Source organism: Odocoileus virginianus, chromosome 13 (genome assembly GCF_023699985.2).
Source record: "Odocoileus virginianus isolate 20LAN1187 ecotype Illinois chromosome 13, Ovbor_1.2, whole genome shotgun sequence".
In the NCBI taxonomy this organism is placed as follows: domain Eukaryota; kingdom Metazoa; phylum Chordata; class Mammalia; order Artiodactyla; family Cervidae; genus Odocoileus; species Odocoileus virginianus.
This window is the reverse complement of record NC_069686.1, coordinates 21452382-21476867: the sequence shown is the minus strand read 5'-3', so window position 1 is coordinate 21476867 and position 24486 is coordinate 21452382. Positions and strand designations below refer to the sequence as shown.

Here is a 24486-nt window from a genome sequence, read left to right as displayed (position 1 = left end):
GAGTCGTGTGTCCTAACGAACCATAGCCATTCCCTCCATCCCTAGAAATATCAAGACATCAAAAGGTCAAAGACTCAAAATTAAGGAAAGATTAGAGCAACAAATCAAACATCCTTTACAAATAGATAAATTGATAATTATCCTATATTCCATTAACACAACATGGGCATGGGAGCAGGTAGAAAATGAAAGAAAGAATTTAACTGCTAACAAGCAAACTTGTATATCTTAAAACTTCAGGTTAATGGAGCCAAACACTAAGCTAGAAAAGCACTAGGCCTTACACTGACAGCTCTGGCTCAATTATGAGTCACTCCAAATGACATTGATATGGTTCCTGGTCCCAGGTAATAGAAAAAAGGGTGTGGAACAACAATAGTCCTGGTGTCTCCGGTGGAACCTTTACATAGGTGTCATCACTGGCAGCCGACTGCTGATAAAAAGTCAGCAGGGGGGAAACATGGAGACTCTGGGCAACTGAGGGCTTGTTAGAAACCAGAGACCACAGCATCATCCCTGAAGGCTGGTTCCAGAACTATCAGATACAAGTACATACATGCCTTGTAAATATTCTGTCTAAATATTCTGCTGGTGGCAAAAAGATGACTGTGAGACCTCCAACAGAACACCATAATCCAATACAACTGCCACAGGCAAATTCAAGAGTAATATTTCCAAACAGAACATAAGGATAAATGTATACTTCAAGATCTTTAAAAACTTATTATGTACTTAGTATAGCCACAGAATTTGAGACTCCTAATGGGATCCTGGAAAAGACCCTGATGCTGGGAAAGATTGAGGGGAGGAGAAGGGAATAAGAGAGGATAAGATGGTTCGATGGCATCACCGACTCAATGGACACGAGCTTGAACAAACTCTGGGAGATGGTGAAGGACAGGGAAGCCTGGTGTGCTGCAGTTCATGGGGTCACAAAGAGTCAGACTCAACTTAGTAGCTGAAGAACAACAACAAACAATGGGATCTTGGAGATCTTGTGATTCAATTCTCTTTAAATCATGCAAAGCTGTTAGGTAACTTGACTTAAAAAAAAAAAAGTTAGTGGCAAAGGCAGGACACAGCTCTCTCCAGTTTGTTTAAAGCTTTTTCCATGCCAGAAAGTGACCTTGAAAACTGGTCAGATGACAAAGACACAGTTTTATTGGTCACCGTGATAGCAAGCAACAGAAGTATGCAGTAATAATTTCAGTAAGAGCAGAGCAGAGCTAAAATTCTAAGGTGGGTGAAAGTACTAAATATATGCCACAAAAAAAAAAATTTTTTTTTAATCAAATTGTGGAAGCCCTTCCTTTAATTGAACTTTTAGCCAGCAATCTGTTGTTTCAATCCCAGCGAAAACTATGCTTTATGGAGCCTGATTGAAAATGTAAGGCCAAACAGATCTGGAAAAGTACAGCTTTATCCTTGTACTTAATTTATACTATAGTGTACTGTAATTATGCCTGAAATAAAAGCTATATTCTGAGTAAAGACAAAAGGCTCTTGTTAATGACATTCCATTCCCAATGTAGACTATGACAAAAGGCCTCTTCATTTGGAGCCAACTGTCATTATACTTTGTAGCTTGTATGGAGCTATTGGACTAATATTTGTCCTGGGATTAGTGGTGGGATAACCAATCAGTTAACTCCTCCACTGCAGTTTTCCATTATCCTCAAACAAATGACCAAAAGGAAAAAAAAGAAAATTGGCAGGCGGAATGACAACTATATTTATGAGATTAAACGCTCAAACCTTTCAGTTTGCCGGGCAACTAATAACCATTTGCCAAGCTGTTCATTTAATAATGAGTCAGCTAAACCAAAAGCAAATGATCCTTCAAACCAACCAATGCTCCTATAGTCAAAGCCACACTGACAAGCTCCAATTATTTATGTAACAAACTTTACTTAGAAGTACAAGTTGCCCTGTACCAAAAAAAAAAAAAAAAAAACACAAAATACAAAAAACAAACTCTTCTCATTCGCCAATAGGAATGCGAGCTACCCTGCAGTATTTTTGAATAACTGAAATTTATAGGAGATTTTGTGATTTATGAAAGCCAGAAGGGTCACCAATTGTTGAGGGGGTAATTCCTGTTTGTGTCACGATACAAGACAGAGAGCCAGAAGCCCGTCATCCAGTTCAGTGTCACATGCCCTTAGGTCATCTGAGTCTATTCCCTCGTTTCATAAAGCAGTGTCAACACCAAGACCATCCCCACCTGGGGATTATGAGGCCTGAGTAAAATTCTATTTGTCAAAGCAAAGTAAGCTGTATATTACACAACTCAGTCATAAGGAGGAAAAAGCCAGGTGGGCTGCTTTCCAAAAAATACATGTGTCCGAATGGGAGAGAACATCAAGTGGCCTCCGCTCTCTCCTCTCCTGCTTCTCCGGCTCATCTCTACATAAGATAAGGAAAGCAACCAGCGGTATCCCGTTCACTGTGACTTACTAATAGTTCATCCATGCTGGTCTGGCATTTTTCCAAGTTGATCCGCTTTATTGCTACACGTTCTTGCCTGGGTTTGCACAGAGCAGCCTGAACCACAGCTGTAGCGCCACTGCCTGAAAGGAAATAAAAACAACGTCAGCTGTCACACAGCACACTGTCAGGTCACCCACATAAATTAATGCTTTTTTTTTTTTTAAGGTTCTATAACTTGGGTATTCAACACATTTCTGACATTCACACATTTGACATTCTTTTAAAGAGTTTCTTAAGTTTGAAAATAATTATCTGGATGAGATCAAGGGAAATCTGGATTTTTCTAGAGGATACAAAGACAGTATCTACACTCCAGAGGCTTAACAATCCAGGAAGGTGACCCACATCAAAACAGCCCACTGCAATACAGCGTGTTCACGGCTGCCTAGAATAAAGGCTGAGAAAATAATATATCTGATGTCACAAGAATAAAGGACATGAGCATTTCACTACAACCCTGCATGGAAGCCACTACCATCCTTGGGCACTGGTATTTTCTCATTGTGGTGACTTTACAATATCTCAAGCTCTTCTCCCACTTCAGCGCAAACCAAGCCACTCCAGCCTAAGCTACTTGAGGGCTTTCACGAGATGCTATAACTTCTCTGCTCTGAACACTCTCTGTGTTTATCGCTTCCAAGCTTGCTTTACAATTAGAAGAACAGGAATCAACCCGAGTATTCTCATGTTGAAAGCAGGCCTCTTCAAGGATGCCAAGCAAAATGATGCAAACCTGTAATTACAAAAGCTCTCAGCATTCATATGCATTTCCCATTTCTAAGGTTTCATGATCATTAGCTAATGCACTCAAACTCCTAGGAGACAGAGTCGTGTCATTATCCATATTTTATAAGAACAAAATGTAGACATGTAATGACTTGTGGCAGAGCACAAAGAGCTTCTAATCGGATTTATATTCCGAAGGGGCAAAAAGACCTCCAGGTTAAGGCATCTCGATTCTGCAAAGAATATCAAAAATCTCATTCTCATCACATAAATCCTCTCCCACTGCAAGACTGCCAAGGAGAGAAACAGCCTGTGCAAAAGGGGGCGGATGTGACCATCTTCTCCTTCAAATTTTCCTTTGGGGATTTTTTCCCAAATGAGTTGCTAAATATCACTGAAGTGGGGGAGGGGAGATTATTTTTGTCAAAAAAGATGAGAGACCAGTATCAGCTATCCTGATACATGTGACATAGACGTGTGACATTTCCTGTGCAAATCAAGGCTTCCCCACTCCGACAGAAGTGCCCAAATGAGTGTCTTTGGTGCCAAGGTTCTGCCCTGTGGTCTCACCATCAGCTCCGGCCCCCTGACCTGGTGATCCAGCAGGTCACCCAAATGCTCCAAAGACAGGTCTCCAACTTCAAGGCTTCCATGGCAGGAAGCCCCATCTGTGTTCACCAGGGGAGTAAATCCACATATACTGACCACCCACTATACAGTCAGCATTTTCCTTGTATAATTGTTTTTACAAGTCTGTGCATTGTTTTGTTATTGTCATTAGCCTTGTTTTACATGTGAGAACACTGGGACCCTCACAGCTAACAAGTACCTGAGCCAGGGTCTGAGTCAGGTCTGCCACACTCCCAGGTCCATGCTTTTTTTCTTCTACCCACAAGCCAGAAGCACACTCTTCCCTTGCAGCCCTGTTTGGCCATTGCTAAGAAAATATCTTCTACATCGTCCTATATTGTTGCAGAAAAGAGAAACACCCTAGCAGGAAGGTCCAAGTGAGTCGCACTCTCTCTAGAGCTCAGTTCTCAGGTCTCAGAATGATCAATCTGCCAGTTGGTGGTTCAGTGGTAAGGAATCTTCCTGCAGTGCAAGAGACTCTCGTTTGATCCCTGGGCTGGGAAGCTCCCCTGGAAGAGGGCATGACAAACCCACGCCAGCATTCTTGCCTGGAGAATCCCATGGACAGAGGGGCCTAATGGACTACAGTCCATGGGGTCACAAAGAGTCAGACATGGCTTAGCAAGTAAACCACCACTACCACCCTCTCCCTTACCTCAGTCCTCCATCAGGTGTTATTCCAAGTCCCACTAGGTCAACCTCACCAGTGTGCAGATCACAGCATGTTGGGCTCCATCCAGAATGCTCCAGATACCAGAGACAAACACTACAAAGAGCCCTGCTGATAGCAGAGTGCATTTTCCAATCAAGGTCTCCAGAACAAGAGATCATGGCTGAAGGGAGCAGAGATAAGTAGCTAGCTAGCACTGGGCCAGCAGAGAAATCAACAAACACCTTTAATGAGCTGCTGATGGGAAGCTCAACCCTATCTATTGTAAACCCCGCCTCCCAGTCCCACCCCTCCATTCTCCATCCACATCTCAGACCGTTTTCAAACTGGGAAAACTGGAAAGAAGACGACAAATTCCCAAAAAGGATAAAATAAGTGTATGTGATATGGGGCTACCACTCAGGGTCAGTTAAGCCCTTGACTATAAAAGTCTTCTGGCTTCCACAGACAAATGCAAGAACATGGACACAAAGAAGAAGTCCATAAAGGGGGAGGGATGTTGAGTTGGCTTTTGCACAGCAAAGGATACCACTGACAAAATGAAAAGACAAACTACTGAATAAGAGAAAATATTTACAAATGATATGACTGAAAAGAAATTAATATTCAAAATATATAAACAGCTCCTACAACTCAACATCAAAAAACAAATAAAAGGACAGGAAAAAATAAATTTTAAAATAAATAAATAAAAATTTTAAATGGGCAGAACTGAATAGACGTTTTTCCAAAGAGGACATGCAGATGGCCTATGGGCACATGAAAAGATGCTCAACATGGCCAATAATCAGGGAAATGCAAATCAAAACCAAAATGAGATAACACCTCATAGCCATCAGAATGGCTATCATCAAAAAGAGCACAAAATGTTGTCAAGGATGTGAAGAAGAGGGAAGCCTTGTACACTGTTGATAGGAATGTAAATTGGTGCAGCTACTGTGAAAAACCGTATGGAGGTGTCTCAAAAAGCTCAAAATAGAAATACCATATGACCTAGTAATTCCACTCCTGGTTATGTATCTGAAAAAAACAAACGCACTAATTCTAAAAGATATATGCATTCCAATGTTCATAGTAACATTATTTGCAATTGCCAAGATATGGATGAAACCTAAGTGTCCATCAACAGATATATGGAGACAGAAGATCTCTCTCTCCACACACACACACACAATAGATATATTACTCAGCCATTAAAAAGAAATTTGCCATTTGCAGCAAGCAACATGAATGGCCTTGGAGGACATTATGGTAAATGAAATAAATCCAAGAAATACGAATACTGTATGGTATCACTTACATGTGGAATCTAAAACATACAACAAACTACTAAACATAACAAAAAAGACGTACACTCACAGATATTGAGGTTACTCTATATAACCAGTGGTTACTGGTGGGGAGGGGAGGAGGGGCAACATAGGGGTGCAGAAGTGGGAGATACAAACTACTGGGTATAAGATAGTTTCAAGGATGTACTGTACAACATGGGGCATATAGTCAACATTTTGTGACAGGGGTAGATGGAAAGTCACCCTTAAAAATTGTATGAAAAATATTTTTAAGTGATAATAAATAATAAAAACTTTTATTTTTTTTTTAAAAGGGGAGGGAGTGGTGGGGAAAGTCTTTTATTAGAGCCATACAACTAGAGGACCGTTATTGCTTTATACATACAGCTGACTAAAGAACAACTGGCAGCTTCTCATCTCGATAAAGAACAAATGTGAAGCTTTAGAACCTGAGGTGACTGTCACTTCAAGTGAGGATTTAACCACTCACTGGACAATCTGGAACAGTCCACTTTGAATCCAAAGATTTCCTTCAACTGTAAGAGAGATCAGGAACAACATTAGAGGTGCAGGGAGCCTCAAAGACCACCACGGAGTCCAGCCCCTCACTTTATGGGTAAGGACAGGAAGGGAAGAGAAGAGGAGAGAGCTCGCGTGGGAAACCAGACCAGCCAGCACCTTGAACTGGACTGCCCAGCCTCCAGCACAGTGAGAAATAAATTTCTGTTGTTGAAGGCATCCATTCTTAAGGTATTTCGTTAGGGCAGCTCCAGCTGGTTCATACAAAAGAATTTCCTTGTCTGTTCTAAAGTCAGAATCACCTATGCCAATTATGCTATACAACTCAGAAGTTCTCAAAAACTTCCTGAAGTGAAACTGAAAGTCACTCAGTCGTGTCCGACTCTTTGAGACCCAATGGACTACACAGTCTAGGGAATTCTCCAGGCCAGAATACTGGAGTGGGTAGCTATTCCCTTCTCCAGGGGATCTTCCCAACCCAGGAATTACATCAGGGTATCCTGCATTGCAGGCAGATTCTTTAGCAGCTGAGGGGATCCCCACCCCAAACTTCCTAATTAATTCAAATAGCAATAAGAAAAAAGATTCAACTGAAGGACCTCTGGTAGGCCTCTGTAATCCTCAAGACCCTTGAAAGGATGGTCAGACAGAGATTCTATCCAATCCTGGTTCTGATTCCCAGGGTTCAGTGATACTGGGCCTATTTCTACCTATACCTCTGTTTCCTTCAGTTCAGTTCAGTCGCTCAGTCGTGTCTGACTCCTTGCGACCCCATAAACTGCAGCACGCTAGGCCTCCCTGTCCATCACCAGCTCCCAGAGTCCGCCCAAACCCATGTCCATCGAGTCGGTGATGCCATCCAACCATCTCATCATCTGTCGTCCCCTTCTCCTCCTGCCCTCAATCTTTCCCAGCATCAGGATCTTTTCAAATGAGTCAGCTCTTTGCATCAGGTGGCCAAAGTACTGGAGTTTCAGCTTCAGCATCAGTCCTTCCAATGAACACCCAGGACTGATCTCCTTTAGGATGGACTGGTTGGATCTCCTTGCGGTCCAAGGGACTCTCAAGAGTCTTCTCCAACACCACAGTTCAAAAGCATCAATTCTTCAGCACTCAGCTTTCTTTATAGTCCAAATCTCACATCCATACATGACCACTGGAAAAACCATAGCCTTCATTATCCTTAACGGGCATAATAAAATGACCTGCGACACCTAATAACACAATTGTTTCACACCCCTGGAAAACATTGACTCAATAAACGTTAGGCTATCTCTCTAGGACTCATTTCTCCATCCGTAATGTGAAGTAGGCAGAATACATCCGTAGTTTATATTGGGGAAAGCAGCTGCAGGTCAGGACTCAGTTTCATTTTGCTTACCAGGAAGATTCAGCTGGTTTAAAAGGAGGAAGAGGTGGGCTAAACTAGGAAACCAGAAGACTAAATGATTTCTAAGATCTGATACAGCATGGTGAGCTTAAATGAGTATAAAATAAAGAGAATAACCCAGAGAATTCAGGAACAGCCATGAATTAATATTCTATAGCTAGATTTCTCACTGAAAATGTACTTTTGATATCTAACCTAACAAAATGATTTTTTAAAGTCTATTTATCCAGGTTGCATGAGTTCATATCCTAACCCTGCTACATACTAATTGCTTATCCCTAAACAGCTTTCTTATCTTCTCAATGCCTCAGTTTCTTCCCTTGTAAGATATCAATAATAGTACCAAGTTTTAGGGCAACTGTGAGGATCAAATGGGTTAATACATGGAAAGCCCTTGGACCTGTGCCCACCACATAGGAAGTACTAATTAAATCTTAGCTAGTACTTCTCCTCAAGGAAAACCCTCGAGGTCAACTGGTATCCTGTCAATTTGTTCTGTCAATGCCACACAGTATTTCACAATGTCTATGTACCGCAATTCATTCAGCCCTTCTTTAATCGATGAATATTCTCTTTTGTGTTCAGTTCCCCCACCATCACATACAATGTAGCATAAACATCTAGTACTTTTAAAATATATATTAGCTGACAAAAACTTTCATGTTTAAGTTAGGACATGGTCAACTGTTCAGTAGTCACTTCCCAAAAAAGTCCAGATTTAAAAAGCAAAAAGATAAACAAAACAAGGCATAACATTAGCCTGTGACATGAATGGTTGGTGGGGAAGCAATCTATCATCACATCCTACTCAGATGAAGAGCATCAAGCCAAAGCTTTAACCAGCGTTTGCCCACCTCTTTGCACATGAATGAGCCAGCTCCTTAAGTATGCTTGCTTAGCTGTCCTTTCTTGGCAAATATCAGGCATTCTTTTTAGAGGCTGGCTGCCGGTGTGTAGTAAACAAAACAAATGACTTTGGTCCAGCTGATAATTTCTTCCAAATCTCTTTATCCATCTTACTCAAGGTGCTCTATTTATATCACATGAGCAACCTCATAGCCCCAGAGGTCAATCAGGTCGGATCACATGAGGGTCAGAAGCTGGCCAGGGTATGAATGGACACACATGGGCCCCATGGGGACCCGGCTGCCACTCTGCTTGGTCCACTGCCACCAGGTGACGTCACCGACCAGACGGGGTGAGACTGTGACTGGGACTCTTGCAGAAAAGCTGCAAATTCAAAATTCTGTGTGAGCGCTCCTGAATTAAGGTCAGCGATTAATGTGTTAAAATATATAAATATTGTGAGAGATATGAAAGCTCACCACAGGCTGTATGTGCCTCCCTGGGTTACTGCTAGTTGGCTTCAAAAATGTATCCTTTCTTACCTAAGGGTACAACTTTCAAATTATTCAGTTACCCATATGACATTGTCATTCTTCTAGATCAAAGTGGTCACGTTTCCTGTGCTTCAACATAACATGTGAATGTACTCGGGACACGGGACCAAGCAGATTTACCACAGGTCACCACGTTGCCATCCCCTTCATCCTGCTAGCTCACACAAAGAAAAAAATTACCAGAACTATTTGGTGGTTCGAGGCGTTCTGTGTGAAAGGAACCCAGGCTCAGTAAACACACAGTGAACACAAACTCCTCAAACACAAAGAACAGAAACTGCGAGACAAGTTAGGTGCCATGTGGTGGACAGATTCTTTTGCAAAACAGACGTCACTGCGGGCCCGTCAGGTACAGCGGCCATACACAGCAAGGCCGCACTTCTCACAGCAGCTACAAACAGGTCGCCCACCTAAGTGACCTGGCTTGTGTAACGGCCAAGCTGGTTGAGTTATGCCCTTCTGCCTCTGTCCAAAGAACCCGGGAGTCCAGTCTCCTTCTGGGATTGTGGGAGGAGATTAGAGCTTACTATAAAAAAATCATCAAGCTCAGTGTGAGGGGTTTCCTAGTGGCTCAGTGGTAAAAAAAAAACTGCCTGCCAATGCAAGAAATAGGGGTTCAACCCCTGGTCTGGGAAGATTCCATATACGGAGGAGCAACTAAACCCAACTAAGCCACAATTATTGAGTCTGTGTTCTAGAGCCCAGAAGCCACAATTACCAAGACCATGCACCCCAACTACTGAAGCCCATACACCCTAGAGCCCGGGCTCGGCAACAAGAGGAGCTACTACAATGAGGAGCCCACGCTAGCCAAAACTAGAGCAAGGCCTGTGCAGCCACGAAGACCCAGCACAGGCAAAACAGAAAATAAATAAATAAAATTATTTAAAAAACAACACAGGGTGAGGTGAAGAAATGGCTACTCAGTGAATGAACTTGCATTTCACCACTGACCTGGATAAACCACCTTTACTGGGAAAGCCTAGCTTGTTAAAACCTTTACAGGTCACAGATCTCACCAAAGAAAAGCAAGGCTTACCTGCAGCTCAGCAAGAACCATCTGATAATACCACAGAAAAACAAAGAGGCACCCCGGGCTCTGATTGCAGGGGAGATAGGGGGAAACGAGTGTGTGGAATCAAACAGGAATTAATGTCATATGCTCACCTTGGACCTCAAGCTTACACCTAAAGCAACAATTCATCTTTCTTAAAAAATTTTACACAATTCTCTACATTTACTAAACTCAGAAGGCAGACTGGGATCATCTAACATAAAGAAAATTATGATTAAGGGATCAGGTAGTCTAGGCACCTGACTAAAGAGGAATGGTGTGTATAGGATAAGAAGTTGTTAAGTATCAGACTCTAACGTGCATCTCATTCAGTGTGATCAACACTGCAATTCACTCCTATATATTTTTGGCTTTCTCAAAGATACACAGTAGATAAAAGAGTCACTCTGTAAATATGACTACTTGCCACTTAAAAAAAAATCACAGTTACAGTCATTACCCCTTCCCCTTTTTGTGGTTTTCCTCTCTGTGATGGTATCTGCACAAGGTCAATCATTGTCAGAAAATATTAAATGGAAAATTCCAGAAAGAAACAACTTGGGAGTTTTAAATTCTGTGCCATTCTGGTCAGTGTGATGAAATCCAACTCCATACCACCCTCAACTTGACTCATCCCTTTGCCCAGCATATCCCACTTGTAAATCACCGAGCTGTCTCGGTTATCAGATTGACTGTCAAGGTTTCATAGTGTTGTGTTCAGGTAAAGCCTTAATTTTACTTACTAATGTCCCCAAGCAAGAGTAGTGATGCTGCCATTTGGGTCTGCCAAAGACAACCTGTCATGTGCTTTCTTTAAGTGAAAAGGCAAAAGTTCTCAACTTCATAAGGAAAGAAAAAAATCATATTGCAGAGATTGCTAAAATATATGGGAAGAAGTAATCTTCTATCTGCGAAATCGTGAAGGAAAAAGAAATGTGTGCTAATTTCTCTGTCTCAGCTCAAACTGCCAGCACAGTGCATAAGTGTTTACTTAAGGTGGTAAACACTTAAGTTTACTTAAGTTTACTTAAGTGTTTCCACTTACTTAAGGTGGAAAAGGCATTACATCTTTAAGACACTGTGAGAGGGGGAGAGATTACACTCACCTAACTTTTATTACGGTATATTGCTGTAATTGTTCTATTTTATTACTGCTAATTTCTTACAGTACCTAATTCATAATTTAAGCTTTATCATCGATAGGTATGTAAAGAAAAATCAGCGAGTGTATATATATATATATATATAGTATATATATATATATACATAGTATATATGTGTGTATATATATATATATATATATATATATATATATATATATATATAGTTCGGTACTATCTGCTGTTTCAGGCATCCACTGAAGGTCTTGGAAATGAATATCCTCTGTGGATAAGGGGGAACAGCTGTAGTCTAAACAGCACTCACGTCAAGGTTCAAGTTCTAATGTTGACAGTGACCAATAGGAAATGTAGAGTAAATCATAGGCTCTCTCTGTCCGTGAATGTGTATTCATTGTTTAAGAAAAAGATCATCCTATTTTGATGGGATGAGGGGGGATGGGGAGGGTTGACAACCCAACCCCAGGGGTTAGCTGTGAATCATTTCTTCAGACGCTGCCTTCTCTAACAACTCCAGGCAGAGTTAGTCATTTCCTCTCTGCTCTCAAGGACTCAGTACAGCCTCATCTCAGCACTCAACATGACAGCCTTAGGACTCTAGAACCAACCTTTCCACTGAGGCCCCTGCCTAGAACACAGGAGATCCTCAATAATTGCTTGCTAAGTGGATGAAACGCACATCAACCTCTCCCTGGGTTGACAAGATAAATAAGGGAGGTGTTCTGTTCTGCTCAGTCACTAAATCGTGTCTGACTCTGCAACCCCATGGACTGTAGCACACCAGGCTTCCCTGTCCTTCACTATCTCCCAGAGTTTACTCAAACTCATGTCCATTGAGTCGGTGACGCTATCTCACCATCTCATCCTCTGCCACCCCTTCTCCTCCTGCCCTCAATTCTTCCCAGCATCAGGGTCTTTTCCAATCAGTCAGCTCTTTGCATCAGGTGGCCAAAGTATTGCAGGTTCAGCATCAGTCCCTCCAATGACTATTCAGGACTGATTTTCTTTAGAATTGACAGGTTGGATCTCCATGCAGTCCAAGGGATTCTCAAGAGTCTTCTCCAGCACCACAGTTCAAAAGCATCGATTCTTCAGCGCTCAGGCTTCTTTATGGTGCAACTCTTACATCCGCACATGACTACTAAGTATCTATGCTCAAAGCTGGGTGGATACAAAGGAGTCTAGGCCTAGACAGGCTGTATAACCTGGAGGCAAGGAAGCAGAGCATTTTTACTCAATCTGCTCACTGTGTGTGTTTCTAAGTAGGTAGCGGTTGGAGGACCTGGCAATGTCAAGGAACAAGCCTAGCACGGCCATCTGCCTGAAGGCATTTCTGATTTGCAGAACATCCCTTTTCATTCTGGCATCGAGTGTCACAGCAAAGCTCAGACCGAAGAGCAATGTTCCATCAGAATAGGCTGGGACCCTCAATTTTTAAAAACTGGATCCCCTGGTCCCTGCTCAGCATACAGATATCATGCAAAATGAGGCAGGCTAAAATAGAGTAGGGCCTTCAGTGATTCCACTTGATGAAAAAGAGGTGATACAAAACACCTCATACCGCACAGAGGTGACAGACGGGGCTGATGACAACCTTCCAAATACATCTTAGGAAACACGGCATCAGGCGCTGGACTCCGGGAGAGTCCTGGACTCCACATTCCTACAGAGCAAGCTAGATTTTTACACTCAGTAAAAGGTCACTTTGAAGTCCTTGCCCCCTGCAAACTCAAAACCCCATGATCCAGCAAGACTGAAAAACTTCCTGTTCTTCTCTGAGGGGGTAGCAACTCCTCCCAGCAAAACCCACTCGTTTCACTGATTAAATCAACCAAATAGAAGCCAACATTCCACAAAAGAATGTCCACTGCTATTCACACAGATAAACAGATACACCCACCGGTAAAGGCCAAAAGACATGAGTGCCCTGGCTCTCAAACAGTATTTCAACATGGTATGGGGGTGGTCTCCTGGTATCCAGCTCGTTATTGCTCTTTAACCTCAAGGCCCCAAGAAGTGGGAACAGCTCCAAGTGCAAAAAGAAGAGCCAGTATCTATTCCAAAGTCAGTACCATTTAACCATCTCAGCCACAGACACGTTGCCTTTGTATAAATAACAAAAAGGCATGCCCCTCACTGGGTGCCAACCTGAAGCCCAAGGACTGGCCAAGTGGATAACAACTAGGGGGAAAGCTCCTCTCTCCAGCTGACTGAATCAGAGCTTGTTGGACTGAACAAGCCTCCAGGGGTCAGGGTACAACCTAGGGGCAGGCCCTTGGTTTAAACTTGGCACATCCATAGCCCCCAGCCTATTGTTAAAATATAAGTAAAGTCTGTTTCTAAGTCTCACTTCATATCCAAGAGCCTCCGTGAGAAGTCCTGAGTTTCAGCCGATTTCTCTCAAAGCCTGTGAGACTAATTAATACCTGAACTCATCTCAGAAATATCAGAGATGTTTAAAATGCAGATTCTTTTTTCATGATGAACTGATTTTATTTACTACAAGTATAGTTGATTTACAGTGTTTCACATGTACAGCAAAGTGTACAGTTATATAGATGTATTCTTTTTCAGATTCTTTTCCATCTGTGTGTGTGCGTGTGTGCACACGCTCAGTCATGTCCGACTCTGCGACCTCATTATAGATTATTAAAAGATATTGAATATAGTTCCCTGGGCAATACAGTTACTTATCTATCTTCTATATAGTAGTGTGTATCTGTTCAAAAAGCAGATTTTTAAGCCTATATCCAATCTATTGAATCAGAATTAACGCAAATGGAAGGCTAGAATCTGCATTTTTAATAAGCTTCTCTAGCAATTTCTCTATATCCTTAAATTTGGGTGTAGGCTGGTGTAGGCTTCTCCCTACAGGTCTTGGGAAAATTTATCAGCAGTCAGTTAAGGAAAATCAGGTACACTAAATCTTGTAACAGATATTATCGAGTATAAAAAACTGGTTCCACAGGCATCAGGGACAGAGTAACTGCAGGGAGCAGCTTCGTCCACAAGAGCCAGGAACATCAGAGGAGGGATGAGGTTATCAGAATCTGACAGTTCAGAGTAGGAGACCCACAGGGCTGGGACCCGGATGCTGAGGGACAGGGGCTGACACCTCAGGGGCTCCAAGGAGGGCCTCTCAGTGAGGGTCCATGGCAGGCTGGGAGGTCAACATCTGAGGACTGGCTGACGTGGGCATCTCTGAGGGATGCCAGGAGGCTGGTTCCAGGATGTAGCAAGAAGCTGGAGGACGGAACCAGCTGCTGCGAGAGCAAGAAAGACCCTTTCTGGAAGGAAGCTGGAAAGAGACAGAAGCAAGCAGGATGAGGCACGCCCTTTCTTCCTCCTCCAGCTTCCCAGAGTCCTCCAGCATCCCCAACTAGCAAAGCTTAACAGGCAACAGCAGGCAAAGGAGGAACATGGTTTGCTGGGTACCAGACAAGGTCTAGAAAGGCATGTCTAGCGCTTAGAGACCACCACTTAATGAGGAGCCAAGGGGGTATGATATGCATCAGCTCCAACAGAAGATGGGGTCTACCCCAAGCTCCCCCTAACAAAAGCTTTGTCTCAATTCTCATTTCACTCTGCTCACAAACACAGCTTCTATCATGGCCCTTCACATCTAACACTCCTCAAAGGTTCACTCTGTACTTCCACGCCCAACGTGGTCCCACTCGGTGTCTTCCCGGTCATGGAGACATTGGGAGGAGCCACAATTAGCCACACAGCCCAACCAGCCATGAGACCTCGGGCAAGTTGCTTCAGCATGTGTGCCTCATTTTTCTCAATTCCAGAAAGGGAACGGCGGCAGTTATTATGTATGTACCTCACGGGATGGCTGTAAATATTAAATGAGACAATGCACACAAATGTAATAATACAAAGAAACATGCCTGGCACTAAAGTCTTTATGTTTTGACAGTGAATATTTTCGACAGTATGATTACCCCAGATACCTGGATGGAAACTAAAAACAAGACCGACTACAAGCTGCTGCAAAATCCCCTTCCCTGAGGTCACCTCCGTTCGCTCGGAGCCCCAGCTCCTGCCTGCTTCTTCTCAACCCCACCTCGCCGAACCTGACTCCTGGTAGCCTTGATACCAGTGACAGGGTATACAGAAAATCATGTGGAGGGAAATGATTCATTGTTCCAGCTCCACTCCTCTGGTAATTAAATATCCTTGGCTACCACACCCATGAAGCAGCAAGGAACTAAAAAAAAATTTCTCCTAGCTCAAGGACAGAAGGAAAAAAGTCCATTTCACTAAGGCCACCATCCCTCTGTCTGATTTGACTTCACTTATAATCATTCAATTATCTGGTCTCCTCGGTCACCTAAGGTTCTCCCCAAGCTACACCACCCAAGGGGAAGCACAGGCACCCCTATAGGGAGAGGGCGTCCCCTGCCTCTCTCCTGCCGCAGTCTCACGGGCAGCAGGAAGATGATGCTGCGGGCAGTCTGACTGACGGCAGAAGAGGCACGGGGACAGCAGTGTGCTGGGAACCCCATCAGGGCCCGAGAGCACAGCCACATGCGCAGGAGGCTGAAGAAGAGCCCCATGAAGGGCTCCATGGAAGCAGGAGCATGCTGTCCGCCCCTGCCTCTACCAGCCCTACCACTCAGGTCTTCCTGTAGGATCCCTCTCTCACCAGTCGGGCCAGGCAGGACTTCAGGACAACTTGCCCTCTCATTCTTGGAGCCAAAGATTAGGACTATATAGGAATCAAAAAGATGCGCAGGTCACCTGGATACCCTGTGAAAACGTAGATGCTGACACAGATCTGGGGCAGGGTTTAAGACTCTGTGTTCCCAGTGATACACATGATGCACCTGGTCGACAGGCCCCTCTGAATGGCTAAGGCACAGGGGATGCAGCCTTTCATACTGTTCACGGGTTCTCAAGGCAAGGTTACTGAGGTGGTTTGCATTCCCTTCTCCAAACAATGGAAACGGAAAGACTAGAGATTTCTTCAAGAAAATTAGAGATACCAAGGGAATATTTCCAGTAAAGATGTGCACAATCAAGGATGAAATGGTAGGGACCTAACAGAAGCAGAGGATACTAAGAAGTGGTGGCAAGAATACACAGAATACAAAGATTCTGTGGGGAAAAAAAAGAATACAATAAAGATCTTCATGACCCAAATAACCACGATGGTGTGATCACTCACCTAGAGCCAGACATCCTGGAATGTGAAGTCAAGTGGGCCTTAGCATCACTACAAACAAAGCTAGTGGAGGTGATGGAATTCTGGTTGAGCTATTTCAAATCCTAAGAGATGATGCTGTGAAAGTGCTGCACTCGATATGCCAGAAAATTTGGAAAACTCAACAGCGGCCACAGGACTAGAAAAGGTCAGTTTTCATTCCAATCCCAAAGAAAGGCAATGCTAAACAATGTTCAAACTACAGTACAATTTCTCACATGCTAGCAAAGTAATGCTCAAAATTCTCCAAGCCAGGCTTCAACAGTATGTAAATGAAGAACTTCCAGATGTTCAAGCTGGATTTAGAAAAAGGCAGAGGAACCAGAGACCACTGGATCATAGAAAAAGCAAGACAGTTCCAAAAAAATATCTACTTCTGTTCCATTGACTACACTAAAGCCTTTGACTATGTGGATCACAGCAAACTGTGGAAAATTCTTAAAGAGATGGGAATACCAGACCACCTTACCTCTCTCCTGCGAAACCTGTATGCAAGTCAAGGAGCAACAGTTAGAACCAGACATGGAACAACAGACTGGTTCGGATTGGGAAATGAGTTATGTCAAAGCTGTATATTATTACTCTGCTTATTTAACTTATAGGCAGAGTACATCATACAAAGTGCCTGGCTGAATGAAGCACAAGCTGGAATCAAGATTGCCGGGAGAAATATCAATAACCTCAGATATGCAGATGACCACCCTTATGGCAGAAAATGAAGCGGAACTAAAGAGTCTCTTGATTAAAGTGAAAGAGGAAAGTATAAAAGCTGGCTTAAAACTCAACATTCAAAAAAACAAAGATCATGGCATCTGCTCCCATAACTTCATGATGGGGAAACAATGGAAACAGTGACAGACTTTATTTTCTTGGACTACAAAATCATTGCAGATGGTGGTTGCAGTCATGAAATTAAAAAATGCTTGCTCCTTGGAAGAAAAGCTATGACCCTAGACAGCATATTAAAAAGCAGAGACATTACTTTACTGACAAAGGTCCATATAGTCAAAGGAATGGTTTTTCCAGTAGTCATGTATGGATGTGAGAGTTGGACCATGAAGAAAGTTGAGTGACAAGGAACTGATGCTTTTGAACTGTGGTGTTGTAGAAGATTCTTTGGAGTTCCTTAGACTTCAAGGAGATCAAACCAGTCAATTCTAAAGGAAATTAACCCTGAATGTTCACTGGAAGGACTGATGTTGAAGCTGAAATTCCAATACTTTGGCCACCTGATGCGAAGAACTGACTCCTTGGAAAAGACCCTGATGCTGGGGAGGATTGCAGGCAGGAGGAGAAGGGGACGACAGAGGATGAGATGGCTGGTGTCATCACTGACTTTATGGATATGAGTTTGAGCAAGCTCCAGGAGTTGGTGATGGACAAGACTGGCATGCTGCAGTCCATGGTGAGGCAGAGCTGGACACGACTGAGTGACTGTACTGAACTGAGGGGACAGAGCTCCCCCAAACTGACCCCAAAGGTTCTAAGTACTCACCTCCTAATAAGGGAGCAGAAAGTTTAGAATCTGCCTGACCCACTTTCTAGTCCCCGGTGGCTGGCTGGGGAGGGAAGCATGAGCCATGGGAAAGCAGATGCCTGGGAAGTCACGGATAAGAGGGATCAGCTTGATATAGCAAGAAAAACAATTAATTGGAAAAGAAACATCCATCCTAAAGTTCACTGCAGCACTATTTACAATACCCAAGACAAGGAAGCAACCTAAAAGTCCATCAACAGATGAATGGATAAAGAAGATATGGTGTATTTATATACATACACACACACATACACACACACACACACAACATACTATTACTCAACCATGAAAAAAATGAAATAAGGCCATCTGCAGCCACATGGATGGACCTAGATGTTGTCACATTAAGTGAAATCAGAGAAAGACAAATATCATGTGTTATCACTCATATGTGGAATCTTAAAAAAAAGATACAATGAACTTATTTATGAAAGAGAAATAGACCCACAGATATAGAAAAGAAACATATGGTTACCAAAGGGGAAGTAGGGGGCAGGGATAAATTAGGAGTTTTGAATTAACATATACAGACTAAGGTGTGCTGCTGGTGAAGAACCTGCCTGACAATGCAAGAGTTGGACATGACTGAAGTGACTTTGCATGCTTGCATGTATAAAATAGATAACCAACAAGGACCTACTCTATAGTACAGGGAACTATACTCAATACGTATATAGAAAAGAATATAGATAGATAGATATAGGTATACTTACATACACACATCTACATATATGTGTATATAACTGAATCACTGTGCTGTATACCTGAAATCATTAATAACATAATGTTATAAATCAACTACACTTCAATTTAAAAAAAAAAGAAGGACCAGTGTGGGGAAGGGGCTCCCAGCCTATAAGAGACCAGAAGGAGCAAATCCCTTTCCAAGGAACCACATTTAGGAACGTTATGCATATTTAGCTCTTCAAAAATGAAGATTCAACACTCCTCCCCTTAACACGTAAGTTTATCATTTTTTAGGTATATTTTCAGAAATTTACCACAAAAGATCATGACAATTCTGCTTCCTTGCCTCAGCAAACAAAGTGTAATTAAACTTAGAATTATTTCCAGCAACTCTGGCTGAAATTAAGCTGGACTTCAGTTGTCTGGAAATTTATTAATCCAGAAAACATAATTTCTCAAATATTATAATTAACTAAGTATACACAGTAAACAAAGGTAAACAGCCAGATCACCATAAATGCTTTTATTCACCCCTATTCACACTCACATTAAATGATTAATCTTTACAATAACAATACAGTGTTGACATTCAACAGATTACTTTGATGACAGTTCAAGTAAAAGAATCACTACAAATATTAACTGTTTAACTGAAACTTTCTTACAGCCGGATGCACCGATCCTCATATCCACACAGTATCTCTAACTGAAAGCAGACGTGTATTCCATGGAGATCTGCTTAGGATGGCATGAGTTTTAATATATGTTGCAGTCACTCGTTTATTACCTTTCTTAAGAGCTGGGCTGAACTGGATTAATAAATGCTTGTTAAATTGATCTTTTAATAGATAAACCTCTTTATTTCCTTTCTGTTTCATTTACTTGATAAATGGTAGGAAGTATTTAGTTTTATGTATTTGCTGTTAAGCTTTTGGTTAACTAGTGTTTCTACCTTAAGCTCTACTTAAGTTTCTACTCTAAGCTCTCAGAAGGCAGTTACCTACCCTCTTGATTAGCCTTGTTCACCACCAAGATAGCCCCTCCTGTGCCTAATTTAATAAAAACCTGTTGGTGATAATGGCCAGGCCTTCGGGCCCACAGTACGTGGACCAAAATCCCCAAAAGGCCCAAGTTTCAGATTCAATCTCCTCACGTGTCAGTTAGCTTCACTTTGTTGTTTTACTCCATCCAGTCCCAGGAAGAATAAAATGGATAGATATATTTAACAACTCCACCACCAATGGGGGCTGGGGAGAGGAGAAGCAACCAAAGCCTGATCTACTAGCATTTAATGATAATTATAATAATGCCTTCAGCACATGAAGAATAACAGCATCTGGGAGCTGGAAAGAACTTCTATTTATAGGTCACACAATCATATAAGGACAGAGAATATGTACGTGTTTATTCATTCAGCAGATTCTGTTAGAGCTTCCTGTATGTGCCAGGCACTTGCTGAGGAGCTGGAGGCAGACAGCAAAAAGTGCCTCCTTCCTAGAGTTTACATTTTAATGGGGCTAGATTTTTTTTAAATCTATGAACAACATAATTTTATTCTGTGATAAGTGCTATGAAAGGCATGTGTAATATCGATTGGTGGGTAGAGTCTTAGAGCTGTGACAGTCAAGGAAACCTCTCTAAGGTGCTGGAATCTGGGGTGACAAGAAGGAATAACCACACTAAGATCTGTGGGCAGAGGTGCCAGGAAGAGGGGCAGCACCTGCAAAGGGCCTGGGGCAGGGATGAGTTTGGAGAGCTTTGCTTGACTCTACAAAGGAAGTACAGTCAAAGCTTGTGGACCAAGAAGGCAGATGGGAAAAGGGATGCTAAGATGGTAGGCAGGGACCACAAGGAGAGACATGTGAACCAAATAAGTGCTCTCGAGGATTCTGACAAGAAGAATTGGATGATCTGGCTCACTTTTTATAAAGATCACTCTGGCTCCTCTGTGGAGATACGGCTACAGGTGAAGAAAGAGTAGATGTGGCAGGACTGGCTAGGGAGTTGCCATAAATGCTCAGGGACCAAATAAGGATAGGCTAGGATGAGAGCTGATATATCAGAAGTTATCTGGGGAGGAGAAACGTCGAAGTACTAAAACCAAGTATGTATCACCTCTACTCTGGTCATTGCTGAATTTTATAATGAATAACCCTGATTCTCTCTTCACCCTTTCAAAACTTGTAGACCAGGATTGGTCGATCCACCAGAATAAATTCTACTCACTCCAGATGACAATTTAAAAGCCCTGAGCTACCATGCGTTGCTCAATCAACTTCCAACAGGAACAACAAAGAAGGCCGAGGATGCAGGGGAAAGAGACATAAAAACCAAGGTGCCATCATTCTCCATCTACTAACTGGGAAGAGGCCAGCAAGGGTGGGGGGTGTGTTTCTACATATTCCAGAGATGGTTCTGGGGAAAAACAATTTTTCAGTCATCTCTTACAACTGGTTATTTGTGGGTGCTGCCTCCTATGAAGAAGCATTTTATAAAACCAAAAGAAAAAACAAAAACATTTGGTATTTAAAGGTATTTTTCCCATCCCACTTTTCTACTTTTGGAGGCTTACAAGAAATAATTAACCAGTCAAATGAAAGCTCTTTCTCACCATTCCTTAAAATTAAACCATACTAAACAACAGTGACTAAGAGTGTTTAATATAAATTTTTTATAATTCCACTATCCAGACACAGCTATTTTCATAGTCACATATTACAATCTAATCCTTATTCATACACACACATTTATATGCATTCACATGCATAGTCACAATAATTATAGCTCTGTATTCTGCTATTTGCATTGTGAATTAGATCATTAGCATTTTTCATGTTTCTAAAACGTTTATAATTATATTAGTTGCAACACAACATCCCAACATATTACTGAACCATAAACTATTGCCTTTAACCCTAAAATTGGGCACATGAATTCTCTTTTCTCTCGGTTTTATCTAACAATTTCAAAGAGATAACCCACCTTTTGTGCAAATAAAAGCTAAAACAAAGCCAAATGCATAAACTTCAAGCCTCTTATAAAATTGCTGCATTCAGTAACTCATTAAATTGCTTATAAAATCATTCATCTGTCAATGATTTGCCAAATCAAGCGAGTAAAAAGAAATGCATCAATTTCATTTAGGGATTATTTACCCAGGATACAAGAATAACACACAAACCCAACAGGAAATTAGCTGAACCTGCACCATAGAGGGTGTACTTTTTTCTTTAATCAGTGAACGGAATATGGACTTGGAGAAGACATCACATCCTCTCCGCTGTAATTTCGCCAAACTCTTAGCTTTCACTAGGTGCCTGAGTACTTATAGGTAAGAGTCCGCAGATGAAATGCTGCAGGAGGCAACTCTCTGAATGTTTTAAGGAATGGACCACATTGGGCTTCCCTGTGGTGGGAAACTGTGGTGGCTCAGCGGTAAAGAATCCGAGTGCCAGCGCAGAAGATGCGGGTTTGATCCCCCATCCAGGAGGATCCCACATGCTGAAGAGCAACCAAGCCTCTGGGCCACGACTACTGAGCCTGTGCCGTAGAACTGGGAAGCCACAACTACTGAGCTACAACTACCGAAGCCCGAGTACCCTAGAGCCCGTGCTCCGCAGCAAGTGAAGCCACCGCAATGAGAAGCCCACGCACCGCAACTAGAGAGTAGACCCTGCTCACTACAGCTAGAGAAAGCCCACACAGCTACGAAGACCCAGCACAGCCAAAAATAAATTTTAAAAAAATTTTTTTTAAAGAATAGTGCATTAAAATAGTTCACATTTAAACACGTAAGAGTAATTTAGAACTATACACATAGAGGTAAGTGTTGTATATGGCGAGAACACTGCTGTTGTTTGGTTACTCCGTCGTGTCCGACTCTTTGTGACCCCTTGGACTGTAGCCCATCAGGCTTTTCTGTCCATGGGATTTCCCAGGCAAGAATACTGGTGCGGGTTGCCATTTCCTTCTCCAGGGGATCGCCCTTCTCCTGGGATCGAACCCGCGTTTCCTGCGTTGGCAGCTGTGCCACCTGGGAATGGTAAAGGTGGCTCACCTTTACCAATGAGTCACCACGGAAGCCCAGAAAATACAGTACGGTGTTCTAAAGGTCTCTATCCTTTAAGGATTCCTAACTCCCTGAGGCATGCCTAAAAAGGTGGAACAAGCTCACACAACTGAGTGCTTCCCAGCTGTCCTCCAGATTCTCCACCGAGCCACTGTATTTTAGCAGTGCTAAAAGCAGCAGAGAGGCAGGGGCTTCAGGGGCTTCAGCTTCAGGAAATGCTTAAAAGAAAGACCCCATATCCTTTGATACCCTGATCCTTGATGGGGTTATACCCTTCAGCAGACAAGAGGCTAACACCACTAAAGTTTGTTCTCAGCTTTAAAAGGAGGCCAGCAGCAGCCTCTCAATGAAGACTCTCTCCAGACGTGGAGACCAGAAGGGTCACCTCCTCCACAGTTTCATCCCCTGTCCTTAACTCACGAGGCCAATCATTTCAGGAGAATGTCTAAAGGAGAAAAAAAAGATGGCCATCTACAGATCAGATCCCATCCCGGGAGAACTTGAACTCCATCCTAGAAAACTGAGGAAGTTGTTCAGTTTTGCAAACTGTATCATATTTCAAAGCCACGGGTGGAGAAGCACCACTTCATGCTATTCCCTTTGTAAAGGGAAATGGGAAATGTGAACCCTTGCATCTCAACATTCTGTCCACGCAGACTTTCACATCTTCTGCCAGGGTTCACCCTGGACAAAGACTCCAAAAGGATGTCCAAATTCCTTGGACAATTGGTATTCAGCCATATCAAATACTGCTTGAAATAATTAAGCTGTCAGCAGGGCCTTGGAAATGCTGGGGCTTTAAGAGTATCTAGATGTCTTGTTATGTTTCATGATGGTATCTGATCAGCATTACAATTCCTCATAGTCGCTAGACAGGACCAAAACGACCAAATATGGCTGGCAAAACAATGTTGCTTTTCCATTCATCTTAGTTTCTCTCTTGAACTTTAAAGTAACATTTCCACACTTTTATTCATCTATGTATCAAAAGCCATATCAAAATATTTAGGAAGTGGGAAAAGACAATGACTGATGAGACCTCCTCCAACCCAAACCCACGGAAATCCTAAGTGCCACACCATTAGTCTTAGAGATCAGCACATTTTAAATCAACAAGGAGGACACACACCCAACAACTATCTAACCTCACTCCCAACTCAAAATCAAATGGACCTAAAGGATATCACTAGTTAAAATGAGAATGGGAAAAAAAAAAAAACTATTCAGTGAAGCAAACCCTTCTTTCTCGTTTTTTATTACATTTTGCCATTAAACATTCAACTTTTATTTTTGTACCAGTTCATAAATAATTGTTTTATTATGATAAAATACATAGAAATGTCTTCCTGCCATGGGCTCAGACACCCAACATTATCAAACAAAACAATATACTGCTAATTCAGGGAAACTAGGACTTATTCAACAAATATTTCATTCGGGATTGAAAAATATCAAGGCAGAGCAACCTGACTCTTTGGTTTATATACTTTCCATGTAAGATTCATATTCACAGGTTCAAACTCATTAAATTCAACAGACAGGACTTTAAAGGGAGTTCTGTGGGGGGGGAGGGAGGAGGGGATTCCAACAAGGATGTTAAACTTTAAAGGCACATCTCACATGGTTTACATTTCTAACTACACTCCCCAGTTGACTTTTGATTTCTACCTCACACTTTCATTTATTAAATAAATG

At 42.3% G+C, this 24486-nt stretch overlaps 1 protein-coding gene across 2 annotated transcripts in view; it reads right to left on the bottom strand.

The window, feature by feature from the left end:
• The window catches only part of STK39 (serine/threonine kinase 39), a 310739-nt gene that overhangs the window by 244273 nt on the left and 41980 nt on the right, over window positions 1–24486 (bottom strand). For both annotated transcript variants that reach the window (XR_011490963.1, XM_070476097.1), the window contains exon 2: window positions 2458–2570. Coding sequence is in view for 1 of the 2 variants with exons in the window: in XM_070476097.1 (XP_070332198.1) it covers window positions 2458–2570 (113 nt within the window). In the remaining variant the exon portion in view is untranslated. The remainder of the gene's footprint in view (window positions 1–2457; window positions 2571–24486) is intronic.